Source organism: Euprymna scolopes, chromosome 37 (assembly GCF_053919585.1).
Source record: "Euprymna scolopes isolate OS-2025 chromosome 37, ASM5391958v1, whole genome shotgun sequence".
NCBI classification, from domain to species: domain Eukaryota; kingdom Metazoa; phylum Mollusca; class Cephalopoda; order Sepiida; family Sepiolidae; genus Euprymna; species Euprymna scolopes.
Window position 1 is genome coordinate 32,790,526 of NC_136518.1, and position 16,949 is coordinate 32,807,474.

Genomic DNA, 16,949 nt, shown 5'->3' on the forward strand with positions numbered 1-16,949 from the left:
CCTACCATAACACATAGTTCAAAATAGACTTCATAGCTTAGTGGGGGATGCTCTTTTCTCTTCTCTGCAAGCTTTATTGCACAGAAGAGATTTTGCGAGCCTGTCTCTGCTTTATCGTTATTTTCATGGAAAGTGCTCGTCTGAGCTCCAATCTATGGTACCCCTTGCCAAACTTTCATGAAAAACACTCGTCTGGCTGAAACCACTATCAATAATTTCCCTCACTGTGCCTAAACCTAAACATAGATTCCATGAACAAATTTCTAACTACAGTATGGTTGTCCTCAAGTCCAACGCAAACAAGTTCTTGAGCCATCCCGTTAAATAGTCCAATTTCCACAATTTTCACTACTACGATATTGTCCCATTGACTACACATATTAACCCTTATCCTCGAGTGGCCTCCAAGCCTTGATAAATAGCGGCTCAATTTTTCTGAATTTAAAGAAAAAGTGAAGATCTTACATTCTTGATTTATTGTTCAATTATAGATTGGCAATGGAACTGCTTTAGGATCAATCTGAGGGTGGACCAAATGTCTAAAATGGAAAATAACTGTCTAACTACGATGATAGATAAGTTATTATGAACCGTTTTATGAACACGCAAGTGTGGAACTGATATTAAAAAACAGCTGAAGTCCTCTGTGGGAGGGGAGGGGGTAAAAATTATTTTCTCTCCTTTTTATCTTAAATGTTCGAAAAAATTAGGTCCAACAACTTTCTTTCTCCTTCTTTCATTATATCAAAGCAGTTGCAAAAGTTTGTGCATGAGAGAGAGAGAGAGAGAGAGAGAGAGAGAGACTTATAAAAGAAAAATTTTACACACGTTTTTCTTTACTTTTATTTTCTCATCCAGGAACAGGGCAAAACCGGGTAGTCTTGCTAGTATCTTTAGATAGTAATATTAACTATTATTAATTTAGATGTTATTAATATTAACTATTATCAATTAATTTAGATACTAATATTAATATTATTAATATTAACTATTATTAATATCCGGGAAAGCATTAGGATTTTTAAACGAGTCAAAAACGTATTTTTTTAAATAAAATTTATAAAATTAATTTTTACATTTAATTTCACAGATTTTTAATTCAAGTTTATTAAAAACTTATTTCAATTTCAACTTAGCATTCCAAATTTCAGATGAATAAAAATTGTAAAACTGCTTATGTAACAAAACATTTCCAAAAGTTACAATAAATTTTTATAGCAAAAACAAATTTGTAATGAATTTGTAGAGAAATTTGTTTTTTTAAAAACGTTCATAATAAAACGAAAAGTGGTAAAATATGAGAAAACAAGTGAAACGAAAAGTCATTATCCCAATATTAACCCTGAATCAACAGAAAATAAAAATAAAACACAAAAGAAACAAATAAAAAAAAACAATAAAAATAAAGGAATGGTATATTTGTTTTAATTTCCTTAATTCGCCATCAACTGCTCATTCATTCAGAAACTGTAACAACATGGGATACTTTTAATGGGGATTAAAAATGTATTGCACGATTTGTTTTTTTTTTTTTTCTATTTTAATTAAACATTGAGCCTTTCCTACAATGTTAAATTCAATTTATATACACAATCTACAACATGTAATATTATTATTATTAATAATAATGATGATAATAATAATGATAATAATAATAATAATAATAATAATAAATAATAATAATAAATTAAGTAAATAAATCTATTAATAAAAAAAAAAAAAAGCTTTCAAAGGCCGGAAGAGAACAGTCAGCAAATATAACATCTATATTTTCAAATAATTTTTTTCAGCATTTTTTTTTTTCTAAATCAACAAATAAATTCTAATCAAGTTTAGAAATTTTTCAAATAATAATAAAAAAAATCTTTCAATTACATGAAACAATTTTTCTGGAGAGAAAAGAAGAAAACAGATAAAAATTTCTTTACAAATTCGATGAACAATTCAAACACTCATTTTGTTCACCAAGGAAAGGAAATCATCTTGATTGGAGTTTAAAAAAAATTCATTTTCTTTTAAATTAAAAATATTTGATACTTTTATAACCGAGAATCCATAACAGCTTGAATATTTCCAATGTGATTTACAGAACAGATTAGAAATAGCTGACCTATTGCTGTACAGATAAAAAAAAAAAAATGTTTTGGTTTTTTTCATTTTTTCATGACTTAAAGTTAGGGTCAATTACCTTCTTTGCCTTCCATGTTTAAAAATGTTTTTTTTTTGTATAATTTTCTTTAAAAAATGAATCAATTTTTTTAAACTTCATTTTTTGAGGAGCTAAAAAATTTTCTAACGTTAACTTATGCATTTCAGTTTGCATTTGTTGCCATGAAGCTGTCTTTTTGAAAGCATGAGATTAATTCTTTAGAGAAACTGAATGGCTGCTTTCACGACTGTTTCATTTATTTTGGTTTTTCAATCACCAGAGTGTAATCTGCCTTTTTATTTTGTTTTCAAATTGTAAACTGCTTTGGGTATTTTCAGTTTGTTCTGTAAATCGCAATTTGAAATATTATGGACTGTTATGTATCCCCAGCAAATTTTAAAAAATAAATTTTTATTAAATTAAAATTTATAAATAGAAAAAAATTCTTTCATTGTAATTGCAAATTTTTTTATGACCCCAGATTTTTAAATTACATCAATCAAAAAATACTTTAAAAGTTAAAAAAAAAAGAAAAAAAATGTTCTTAGTTAAAAAAAAACCCAAAAAAACTGCAAGTAGGAATGCTCTTATTGTCGTATGTCACAGGCAAAAATAAAAAAAAACATTAAATTACCAAAACAGAGAAAAATTAAATAATAATAATAATAAAAGTAGTAGTAGTAGTAATAATAATAATAATAATAATAATAATAATAATAATAATAATAATAATAATATAAAAAAAAAAAAAAAACATTGTGAGGGGAAAAACAATGAACTAAGAATCTGAGGTTTTGGGTTGAATTCACAATTTCTATTTCACATTGGCAAAAAGAAGAGAAAGAAAATTCATGTACAACTTAATGGGGCGAACAATCATTTACAGCACCATTTTATAATCTGAAGAGGAATTGGATAATGAAACAACAATAAAGAATCAATAGGAAAAAGAAAAAAAAAGAAAACTATAATATTATAATAATAATGATGATGATAACAATTATAATATCACCAATAATCAAAATCAGCATAATCATTATTAAACAAAAGCAATAAAAATAATGAAGTCATAATAATTTGACATCAGATAATTATGTACAGCAGAATATATTACACAAAAAAAATAAAAATAACATGTAGGTGGAAAAAAATTGAGTTTTTTTTTTCTTGTAAAATTTTTTTTTTTTTTACAAAAGAAAGCCCACATTTGTTGTCCGACATAAAAACATATTCATGCAAAAACAAAAAAAAAACAAAAAAAAAAAAAAAAAATTAAATAAAAAAAAAAAACTAGGTTTCATTTCTTAATCATACAAAATTTTTAAAGGCGGAGAATTCTCAAAAAATATATCTTAAATGTGGACAAAACATAAAAGTATATATATATATATATATATATATATATATATATATATAAAAAGATCTTTATACTCACATCCCTTATTTTTTTTAAATACATTTTTTTCAAAACTTTAGTTTACATTTATTTTGATAGATATTTTTGTTTATTATTAAAGTTAGGAATTAAACTTTGCTTAAAACGCAATTACACTGGCTTGCATCTCAAATCTTTTTCAATAGTCAAATATTTTCTAATTGATTTTGGATTATTTTTACTGAATTTAAAATCAAATCATTTTCTTTGATCAGATCTGGTTTTTAAGATTTTTTTTTTTCCAAATTAAATTAGCATTCTGTCTTAGCCACATCTAGTCATAATTTTTTTTCAGCTTTCAAGTGTAGAATTGCATTAACATTTATCAGATGCATAAGACGTATCCCAATCAGTTTGGCTACATCTACGGATATATCCAGTCGTTTCAGATCAACAAACCCTAACCACAGATTTTATGAAGAAGGCAAATCAAGTGTTCGTTGGAGTCAAACATCCACGAGTTTCTTCTTGGTATCTTATTTATTATGCCCTGTTTGGTATCTCTTATTGCAATTGAACCTTGCATATTATAATCTACACCCATTTTGAAAAAGGAGGTCGTCCGATTGCCAAACATCAAATATACAAGTAAAGTAACTGAAAATTAACTGATTTTAAAAATCCTTACTTTACCCATTCTAAAATTAATTATTCCAAAATTGAAATCTGTTGACCTGCTGACATATTCAGATTTCTAAATTTATTCTTTGCATTCTTTTTATTTTAATGTCATTTTAATAGATATCTCTAAATCTTAAAATTTTAAATAAATATATAAAAAAATAACATTTTTTATTTAAAAAGTATATTTTAAAAATAATGTAAAATAATTGTTAGATAAAAAGAAATAGAAATATTTTAAGAAGATTTCATTTAAAAAAGATAACACGATATTCAGTTTATTTAAAAAATATAGTGCTAATAGTGATAATTCATTTTACATAAAAAAAAGTTTTTTCTTAATATTCTTAAAAATCTTACATTTTTTTATTTAAAAAAATATAAAAATAGATGACGAAAGTACCATGGAATTTCTGAGGAATACTCTAGCAAAGAAATATTCTGGAAACTTTTATGGATAAATCAGCTCAAAATTTGCTTTCATCATTATCATGTACCGTTTAACGTCCATTTTACACGCTGGCATGTATTGGACATGTTTAGAAATTGACTTCCAAATCTCTGGCCAGATCTTTCTCCCAAATCCATCGGGTTATCAATTCCTCCTAGATTTTCATGATCCTTTCCCTACCAAATGACCCTGCTATCTTAACTGTTCTATTGTTCTTTTATGTAACCAAACTAATGTAATCTCCTGTTCTACACATATCTCCATATACTGTTCACAGTTAATTTTCCTCTGAGGTCATCAGATCTAAGCTTGTCTTTAAGATTCATATTACAAATCTATTGAATTATTCTTATATTATTTCTCCCTATGTAACACACATTCTCAAACCACACTCACAAATTTTACTCACTTACACATAGAATATGGGAATTTCTGTAAGGATCTTAAATTTCAAATAATTGATCTGATTAGACAAAAGGAACATGAGTTTTGCATTCAGCACAAAAAAAAAAAATGGCCGAAAATCAAGAATTCTATGTTAAAGATAAAAAACGGCTCAAACTAGTTTACTAATTTGGCTTTTATTGGATTAGAACTCATTAGAAAAATATATTTAAAATTGAGAAAGAAAAAAAGACTGAACAGAAAATGTGGTTCTTTTTTCAAATTGTAAAAAAAAAAAAAAAAAAAAAGTCTGTTAATATTTTGTTTGACTTTTTAACAACAGTTTTTTTTTCTTCAATTTTTTGTATTAAAATGGATCAGAAGTGTAAGATCCATCCTAATAGGTTCTGTTACATCTCTGGACATATGATTCTTTTATATCATGGATCTTGTGAACAGCAAGTCAAACTGTGCTGTACTTTTCTTGCTTTCTATTAGAAATATTTTGCTTCAAAATTTGTTTTGATGTGTTTCAGTCATTGATAAATAGAAATATAGTTATTTCTAATGTGAGCTGATATTTCAAATAAATCATCTCTAGATTTACACAATTTTTATATTCAGTACAAAACTGACCTAAAATCAAGTATTTTACGTATGATCTTGAAAACAAACAAAAAAGTGCAAACCAGTGTTCTTTATAGAATAAAGAAATCAATGTCTTATCTATTGTTTATGAAAAAGAAACATTGTAAATCAAAAGTAAAACCGTTTTAAAAATTTCTCAAACTAAGTATACAATGCTAAAAACACATTGTACATTAGATAGATTTTTTTCTTATGTTCACTTAGTACTTATTAAACTCAGCAATTATTGACATAACATTATATATAATGACCTTGGATCAATTTAGAATTATTTAATCTTTGTACAATTTATTTAGCCAAAAAAAAAAAAAAAAAAAAAGAAGAGTCAACAAAATCCTGGGCCAAAATTGAAATAATATTTTATTTACATTTTCCACCACCAAATATAAATATTATAAACAAATAAGTTTCTTTTTTCATGAATTATTTTTTCTTCTCCAACTTCCAACTACATCATCCCTTTTTTCTGTCTCCAAAATGGAAATCCTGAATATCTTATAATAATGTTCATTCCATATGAGCAGATGTAAATATTTCAGACATTCAAATGCTAAGATATTTTGGTATTTTTTGGAAAAACATGAAATAAAAACACAGAAAGTAATCGGGTTTGAGATGAGGCTGTGTATGTACGAAATCACAGTCATCATATTTATCAATTTATATACTCCATCCATTCTGCTAAGTAAAATCACCAGTTACTATTAGTGATTATGAAGAGAGCTCTTTCGGTTAGATTATATTGTTTATATAAGAATTAAGATTTCTATTATTTGAAAAATAATTGGTTGGATTTTAATCTCAGCTTGAAGTAATTGCCTATCCAGTTGCACTGAAAAGCTGTGACATCGGCACACACACACATAAACGTATATGTATATATGTATTAATTAATTATTCCAAAATAAATATATATATATATATATATATATATATATATATATATATATATACATACACACTAACCGACTTACTCAACATTGCCTGAATGTCAAATATTTTGAATGTAACGTGTATTTATTTGCATACATAACTGATGTAAGCTGGTATCAAATATTTATTTACAACAATATGAACCGTATCATCATTATTATACTAGATTTAAATACAAATTTTTTTATTCATAAAAGAAACATTATTTCGTTTTGGATTCCTTCAAAATGCAGTTTCAGTTTGTTTTTTTTTTTTACTCACTCTAACTATAATAGTGGAACCTTGTGTTCTCAAATGATATTGTAGGTTAATTTTAATAAGATTATCAAATTACTCTCCTAGTTGGGCCATATCGGTATTTTTCATTTCTAAAACACACAATAACAAAATACACAGCTTGATGCCTGTTGAGCTGTGGTTGGAGGACAATGTGAAGTACTTTCCAAATTGTGGTTAGGGATGCCTATTTGTAAGAGGAAGAAAATTACAAAGTGCCCTAGAAACCCAGGACATCTAACCATAATGGACATCACAAAGCGTATCCATCTCTTTTTTTGAACATTCTTGAATATATATATGATTAAAATAAATTATTGTGAAAAAATATGAAGTGTTGATTTTTTTTATTCTTATCTAATATATAAAGTTATCTTACTGGATTTTCAAAGTCAGACCCAAATAGTAATCTGGTTAACATATCTATACTTGATTTGGACTAGCCAATTTTTAAATTTTTTCCTTTCTACTATATTTTTACAACAAATATATTTTAGTTTTTTTTTTCCTGAAAATATTTATTCGGGTTAAGAAACTGTTTAGAGTCAATAAATATTCCTTTACTCACCAAACATTGTTAACCCTTTTTGAACTGGCTGAATTAATCTGTTCAGTCATAAATAAATAAATATAACAGCATAAATAAAGTGGGAATTGATTCAAACATGTCTTGAACATATTAGTTCAGTATCTGGATAGATGCCAGATACCTCCATTGCTTACATTCAGAATACCGCCATCTGTCATAGAGTGTGGAGGATTTCGTTTGTTGTCATAAACACACTTTTTCAAGCACTGTGAGGTAAGTTTATGAAATGCAAAAATTCTCAGTGGTAGTTTAACTATTGAACTTCATAATTTTTCCAGTTTGAAAACAATCATAGTATCATTACCATTTAAACTAACTAAAATTAACAATAAATATTTTTAATCGTCTACATCATAATTCAGATCATAAGGGGTTAAATAGAAGTAATAAAACCTTTGCAAAGACACTTTCTAGTTTTAAACAGTAAAAAGGAAGTTTTCACACTACTTGCACACATTATTAGTTTTTTCTTTTACTATTAATTGATCGATTAAAATGTTAAATACTAAAACAAACTTTTTAAAAATTCATATTTAACAATATAATTTCATTGCAAAATTATGTCACTTTTTCTTTTACACTCGGTCAATGCTGAGTAGGTACAACTAGTTATTGATATAGTCTTGGATTTTACACTGAGCTTTCTAGTTCTTTACTTGGATATACTCTGTGAAGACCATCCTCTATCATATATATATATATATATATTTAAAATTACAAAGATGAATATTAATATATTAAATATATTAGAACCTAACTAGATGATAGAACACTCAACATTCAATATACTAGATCAATTAAAAAACAAAAATTGAATAATATATTTAATTACAATATTTATTAATCTATCAAAAATTTGAACAAGAATTATAATTCTTTATTATAAGTCTTTATTAAAATTCCATATTTTAGTTTTTGATGATTAATAAATATTGTAATTTATTCAATGTTTATTTTTATCATCAATTTTTTATTTTCGATTTTTATGAGAATCAATTTCCAAACCAAATGATGTTCAATATTCCATATTTATAAATTGAAATAGTTATTTTTTAAATTTGCAATCAAGCTATAAATAAATAAAATCACAAATCAGGGTTATATCGTACTGTAAGATTTTCTCTGAAATTTATATTACATCACCGTATGATATAATTCTCATCTGTATTTATCTCTCTCTCATATATATATATATATATATATATATATATATATATAAGAGAGAGAGAGAGAGAGAGATAAGAATGTTTAAATGTAATGAATGAATTACATTCCATACCTCTTTATATATTTTGTCTTTTTGATTGACTTTAACTAAGTGATTAGATTATTTTTATTTTCATTTCATTTTTATGTTTCCCTTTCTAATCATGCAGATATTTCATGATCACATTATTAATATTTCTATATTTCACATTATTATGGCTTCCATTTAAAAATTTTTTTTTCAAGTTAAAGGGAAACAGAATGGAATCAAAGAAAACGTTTTATGAGGGAGACAATTTATGTTAGAAATTTTTTACAAAGCAGTTTGCGTGCTTTTTTCACCTTTTTCACAATCAGAACCTTTTTTCTGATTAGAATTTGATAAAATGTATTGCACATTTGATATTTATATAATAATTATAATAATAATAATAATCATGGTTATAATAATAATCATGGTAATAATAATAAATATATAAATAAATCCATATAGAAAAATAATTATGGTGGTGATGGCAATAAGTCTATTAACACGGGTACATTTTATTTTCTCATTTCGTGCATGCAGCACAGCTTCAAACGTTTGCCTCTCGACTGATCTCAATATTTGGGTAGCATTTCTCTTTCTCCAGGAACGTCATCAACTTCTTTTCTCGTTCTTTCAAAGTTTTGATTTCTTTTTGAAGAGTCTGAAAAAATACATAAAATATCAAAAATAAATGTTAAAGAAAAAATCCTCTGCTTTCACCTTCACAGTCAAACACATTTTTTTAATACTTTGCTGCACACTAGAAGTTTTATTGGCAGATTTCAAAGATCTAACCCTACAACACAACTTCAAATTAAAAAAAAATTGCAAACATCTAATATAATGTAAAATAAAATTAAAAAATTTAAAACATCCAACCCTACAACACAACTAAAATATACAAATGAAAACTGTAAGCATTTAACTCTATAACCCAACTTTAAATTTAAAACAAAATTACAAACATTGCAAATATCTAACCCCACAACACAACTTTAATTTTAAAAAAAATGCAAACATCTAACCCTACAACATAACTTTAATTTTAAAAAAAATTGCAAACATCTAACCCTATAGCACAACTTTAATTTAAAAAAAAAATTGCAAACATCTAACCCTACAACACAACTTTAATTTAAAAAAAAAATTGCAAACATCTAACCCTACAACACAACTTTAATTTAAAAAAAAAAAAAAATACAAACATCTAACCCTACAACACAACTAAAATATACAAATAAAAACTGTAAGCATTTAACTCTATAACCCAACTTTAAATTTAAAACAAAATTACAAACATTGCAAATATCTAACCCCACAACACAACTTTAATTTAAAAAAAATGCAAACATCTAATCCTACAACATAACTTTAATTTAAAAAAAAATTGCAAACATCTAACCCTACAGCACAACTTTAATTTAAAAAAAAAGTTGCAAACATCTAACCCTACAACACAACTTTAATTTAAAAAAAAAAATTGCAAACATTTAACCCTACAACGCAACTTTAATTAAAAAAAAAAAATTGCAAACATCTAACCCTACAACACAACTTTAATTAAAAAAAAAAAATTGCAAACATCTAACCCTACAACACAACTTTAATTTAAAAAAAAAAATGCAAACATCTAACCCTACAACACAACTTTAATTTAAAAAAAAAAAAATGCAAACATCTAACCCTACAACACAACTTTAATTTAAAAAAAAAAAATGCAAACATCTAACCCTACAACACAACTTTAATTAAAAAAAAAAAATGCAAACATCTAACCCTACAACACAACTTTAATTTAAAAAAAAAAAATACAAACATCTAACCCTACAACACAACTTTAATTTAAAAAAAAAATTTTCTTTGTACTACTATTCTCATCTTGGTGGTGATTTTCACATTTCTGATCATGTAACCTTGTATCATTTTCAAGTACATCTTTGACTTAAGAATGTTTATGTCAAAATTGGAAATCTATATAAATTTTAAACTTGATCCTGGGAGGGTTGATTGGTCTTCTTCCATTAACAATGATTGTGTATAAGTGTTGACAATTAAAGTATAAAGTTGAGAAGTTTTAAACAATCCTGTTTAGATGCGTAGTATTAACACACACATATATATATATATATATATATATATTGCATCAGTATCATTGGTTTCAAATTCAAACAAAGAAGACCTATAATTGGTTTCCTTTTAAGGGACTCTTCAGCCTCTGTTTATGTGTGCCTCCCTGTAAAACAGTATGTCACGCATTGTATGACATTTTGATATTTCGATCCTTATTTACATTATTTTAACTAATTTAACATTTCATGCACAAATTCTGATGATATTTGCATAGTGTGCAAATAATGCCAAATTAGTAAAAAAAAAAAAAAAAAAAAATGAAAATGCCTTCTTGAGAATTTTGTTGAACACATTTTACTCAACATCTGATATCCCAGTTCATCTTTTCTTTGACTTCTTTGTGTAAGGCATGAAACTGTGGCACTAACCCCAAGGTGGGTTTAACCAAAAGAGAAGGTTCCATTGGCATATAAAATTCACAAGCGGTCCCTAATCACATGTAAGGCACAAAGAGACTTTCGGATTCAATTGTAAAACAAAGGATCACCAGAACTTTTGTGGACTATGGATAGAATTTATTTTAATTCAAAAACTTTTAACTTACCACTTGCAATTCTTGTTTTTCTCGTTTCAGTTTCTGATTTTCAGACTTTAGAGCTTCAACTGGAAAAATAAAAATAAAATTTACAAATTTCGTTTTTCAATTACAAAATCAAAACTTATATATGTGTGTGTGTGTGTGTGTGTGTGTGTGTGTGTGTGTGTGTGCATGTATGTATGTTAAATGATTGATCTAAGAACCAAACTAATCTTTTGATCCAATGTTCTTATTGATGTTAGAAGTTTTTGAAACTTGTTTAAAACTTATCAATCAAAATTAAAAGTATGTAAAAATAAAAAAAAAACCCAAATCTTCCAATATTCTCTTTGATTTAATATTTTCTATTATTAGCCAACAACACAACATCATTAAAATAATCTGAAATTTCTCACTACAAATAAAAAATTTCTCACTACAAAAATTTCTCACTACAAATAAAAAATTTCTCACTACAAATAAAAAACAAAAACATAGCATTCTTATAATAGACAATCAAACTATTTTACACAGAAAAGTAAAACTGTTTTAATTTTATATTTCAAATCTCACACTAGATATTGTTTTTGTTTTTTTTAGTTACAGCATTCCAGTAATCTCACTTGTTGGTACCGATCATCATCATAAACCCGAATAATGTACTTATTTATTTTTTTTCTAACAGGTACTTCAGTTAAACAAAAAAATTAACTGATGATGCATAAAAGACATACATTATTGCATCAGCAAATATTTAAAGACAGAATACATAAGAAATAATTCCTTAATCCATGGAGTTTCAAAAATTTATACTTTTTTCAGGCAAAGTAAATAGTTCAGTAGTGTAAAAGAAAGCATTTATTGAACAGTATGAAAATTGAAATTTTGGTCGTGGAATCTGATTGTAGGAGTGAGAAAGAAGGCAGAATCCATAACAAACAAATCCAATTTTGTGGACAGAAAACTTTATTTAAATCTCATCCACAGAGTGGATACATGATAGACACATGATAGTTCAAATACATTTTCATGATAACAGCATTTCATGTATGTGACATTATCCACCATCTGTCAACTTAAGAGTTACAGAGAATTCAAAATGGCCTCTTCATAGCAATATGTACTATTGGCTTAAAAACGGACTTGCAAATAACTTTGAAGAAAAGATATTAGTCCCAAAATATCAATAAATAACTTACATCTGTGTTGTCTTTGCAGCAACTATTATGCCTGGTCGCAATAAATCCCTGGCAGGAACATTTCATAGCGATCACTAAATTAACGCCTACGCGTATGAAGAACGCATAGGTACATGATGTTATGATGCAACCACACACATACGTTAAACAAAAGGAACTATGTTATTCTCCCTTGCGTAGAAATACAGTGAACAGGCTGGAACATTCGAGAAGGCCTGTATATAAAGAGTTTCCTGCTAAAAATCAAATCAATTTTCTCTTTGATTTCTCAAGAACAGCACATGTTCAGGATAACTCCGTCACAGGGAGATGTTAAAATCCCCGTCCTGATATTACGCGCAATACAACATCAAATGAGAATTTAAATCTTCCTTTAAACAAATATATTTCGAGCTACTGTTTTTACGATATGAATAGACACACACATGCGCGTATTCGCTTATATAATTTATGGACTGCTTTTCTCAGAAAATAACCACATTAACTTTAAGCTCATGTGTGACACTTTGATCATAAAAGTCAGCAATTTCAAACCTTGTGCTAATCTCAAAATCCTCACTTCATTAATCTTTCATTATGAACATTTCACACAAGAAAACACGTTGGAACGATTTAAACTAATATTACTAACACGTAAATAAATGTTTATTTCATGGGATACTGTGATTTTGTGTTCTTTGTTGAGCCATATTATTTTCTGGATTTCATTTTTATTTTTTACGTAGGTATGTGGCTTGGTGAAACCTTTCTATTAATCGGCGATCCTGTTAAATTTACCTTTAATGATCCCATGAATACACTCCTACTTTCAACATAAGTTGCAGCATACACAACCTCGATCCTAAAAATTGATAAATCCCGATTATAAATTGGTTTACCTACTGAACTACATTTCCTATAAGTGGTGACTGTGAGTCCAGCATCTTCTTAAGATTTTTATGAAGAAAAAGTGACAATCTCATTTTCTTTACTTACATACTATATGACATTACTAGAATCCAAATTATGAGTGAGAAAAACAATCGAAACATAAAAGAGCTCACTAAAATGTTCACAGAATTTCTGACATATGAAGTTATTTTGACAGATTTTCAAACTAAGACCCAAACAGCATTTAATCTAACAAATCAAACTTCTGACTAGTTATGTTACATTCGTTATTGCTGTACTATATGACTAGCAATACAATAACCTATTTCACTTTCAAAAATTACTTAGTTCAGCTTAGATCACTGCTAATATGAAACATTTTTAAATGATCACCTTAAAATAAAAATCAGTATGAGTATACCTTATATTTTTTTAGATTGAAGAATAAAATGGGAATCATTTACCTTTAAAATCTAATCTGACTTCAATGCATGCAAGCCAATACTGGCAAGATTTAGCTTGTTGTAAATAATAACTCATCTCCAATAGGAATGGTGGGGAGTTGCACATTGGATGAACCACAGTAGGATACATCAACATTGGACAGTAGTTAGAAGCGAAACCAATGTAAATAATTATAGAATTTCTCATCAAAATTGCATGATTGTAGATTTGTAAAACATGAAATTCATGCACATAAACATATCAAAAACTAGGATTCTCTCTTCCTTCGTATCTCCAGAGGATTGAAGGTTGCCGTCTCTGAATTGCATTGCATTATAGGATGTGATGCCATTTGCGTACATTGGTTCCACCATCGTCCTACCTAAGTAGAGTGCAGCACAGGTCAACCATTAAGTTGGAGCTTCTAGATTCACTTTTGCATACCTCCAGTGGTCCTTATAGGGTCATAGAGATTTCAATAAAACAAAGAGGTGTATTTACCAATCTGCCATCTGGTTAATCATTCTATGATAGACTCTCCCATTTATTTTGGCCAATGAATTAGTCAGGGGGCATTTGTCATTAATTAATAGCTACTTCAGAAATTTTGCCAAAATTGATTTTTCACTTGTATGTGTTGGAGGTCATCATAGATAATCACTTTCAACTTGTCTTCCAAATTTCAGAGCCGTTTTAAGCGCGTGAGAGCGATTTTCAAATTGGCTGCCTAATTTACTGACAAAAATACCTAAAATCCCAAAAATAACCCTAAATGTCTTTATTTCTATTGATTATCTTAAGTTTATTATATTGCAATGTTCTAAATGTTGTATTTTTCCTTTGCAGGGCTGCAGCTGGCCTTAGATTTGTGTTTGGAGCAATAGTAACCAGAACAACGGCAATATGGAGGAATGCATCATATGCGACGAGAAGCTGCACGATCTGTTTTCTACTGCAACTGAAACATCCCCCTCCAATATCAGATTGTGTAGTGAAAGATGGGGTAGAATTGGCAAGAACAGAAACATTTGTGATAGAATAAATACATTGAAAATAGTTAGAGGAACAGATTACCATTACCATAGAAAGTGTTACAAATCATTCTGTAACACAAGCAATCTTGCAAAAGCTGAAAGGAGTCATGAAGAAGAATTAAAAGAGTCAATGAGCAAAAAGCGAGGAAGGCCAAGTACAAGTTTTGTATCACCAAAATCAAGGAAAACATTTGATTCAGATTTATGTGTCTTCTGTCAAGATCAAGGCAGAGAACAAATTCATGAAGTGTGCAGCGAGTCCATGGGGAAAAAATTCTTGGAAATCAAGAACTGTAGTCCAAGTGAAGATGTCCGTGCAAGACTAGCACTCCTTATGGATGCAATGGATGCATTTGCACAAGATTTAAAATACCACTTGACATGTTTAAGAAAAGAAACCAGATACCTTGAAACATCAAAGACTACCAACAACCAACAAACAGAAAATGATGACATTGGAGGTGCTATATCTATTATTGAAATTGTCAACATTGTCCAACTAAGATTAACTAGCAGTGATACTTTTCCAGGCATTGATATGAATGTAATCAATGATGCCTACATTAAACTCCTTAAAGAACATGAAGCGCCAGTTCTAACTAGCAACTACAAGCAGCTTTTGAAAAAGCGTCTTCTTGAGAAGATTCCTGGAATTGATTTTGTCAAGCGTGGTCCTAAACCTGAAGTAGTTGTCTCCAAGAAAATTAAAGACAAAATTGTTTCTCGTGAGTATGAAGTGTCAGATGTAGATGAAGAGATGGAAATCCTAAGTAAAGCATCAAAGATAATTAGACAAGAAATAGATAGCATCAAAGATTGGAAATATCTAGGCTCATTTGAGGACTTTGAAACACCAAAAAAATTATTACAGTTAGTAAGGTGGATAACATATGGCCTACATACTAGTCTACATAAAAACGAGAAGAAGAAGCAGAGAAAATGTCAAGAAATTTAACTCAGCACATTGTGTCTTCATATAGATCCAATCGACAAGTAAACTACGAATCTGAAGATGGTGGTGGGTTCCAGAAGGATAAGCATACACCATTTACAGTTGGTCTGGCCCTTACATCATATCAAGCAAACAGGTCACGTTCAGAAGTGGATATGCTCAGAGACATGAAGGCGGCTGTTTCGTATGATGAGGTGGAGAGAATAACAACAAGAATGGCTTTGGCTGTAATGGATAATGTAAATGACAGTGTTCAGGGCATGCACATACCCCCTTTTCTAAAGCAGGGTGTGAGACCCTTGTTTGCAATTGACAATATTGACTGGAGTAGTGAGGTAGGGCCATTTCATGGGGCAGACTTGCTAATAGCACAGCAAGAGCTTGAAAGTAATCCTATTCTTGGTGGTAAACTTAAGTTAAACCTAGGTATCAAAGACAAGTCTTTAAAAGAAAATTTAGATGTAAAGTACTTTCAATGTGACAAACCATCAATTCCAAAGGTTGATCATGTGAATTACAAATTGTACACTCTGAAAGGCACTGACATTGTCTATGAGCAGATGAATGTAATTTGGTTCTTGACCTGTAGCTGGATTTTGTCAAATGTGTTGAGGGATGGGAAGTGGGGAAAAGATGAAGAGTGTGAAGATGGTGAAGATGTAGCTGATAATACAGGAACAGAGTCACAAGGAAAACAGGTATATGAAGAAGTTAAAGAAATGGGAGCCACGAGCACAGGCACCAAAGACAATGAAGATGAAACATATGTGTTGGAAAACATGGAGGAAAAAACTACAAACAATAGAGATGAGGAAGATGAGATGGGAGGTATATATGAAGAAACCAAAGATGGTTCAGTGACTACTGCTGTGTCAGATAAAAATTCAACAGAAATTATGACGACTGGATCAAAAAATAAAGTCTGTACTCAGAAAAAGAATCTCCAATGTCCTACGTGGTCAACCTATAATTCACTTATCACTAAGAAAACACCAATTTGGAATGTTGGAATATGTGCCCCTCTTTACAGGAGAAGTCCAACAGAGTGGCCTGTACTCTTGACTATTCTAATGCAGGCACAGA

General features: G+C 28.5%; 1 protein-coding gene across 15 annotated transcripts in view; it reads right to left on the reverse strand.

Moving 5' to 3' along the window:
• Nucleotides 1-9,233: 9,233 nt before the first annotated feature.
• Nucleotides 9,234-16,949, reverse strand: part of LOC145261125 (rap1 GTPase-activating protein 1-like) — a 1,259,270-nt gene continuing 1,251,554 nt past the window's right edge. For all 15 annotated transcript variants that reach the window (XM_080119382.1, XM_080119381.1, XM_080119380.1 and 12 more), the window contains 2 exons: nucleotides 11,395-11,453; nucleotides 9,234-9,381 (listed from right to left, as the gene is read on the reverse strand). In XM_080119382.1, coding sequence (XP_079975508.1) covers nucleotides 9,268-9,381; nucleotides 11,395-11,453 — 173 coding nt within the window. In that variant the 3' untranslated portion in view covers nucleotides 9,234-9,267. The remainder of the gene's footprint in view (nucleotides 9,382-11,394; nucleotides 11,454-16,949) is intronic.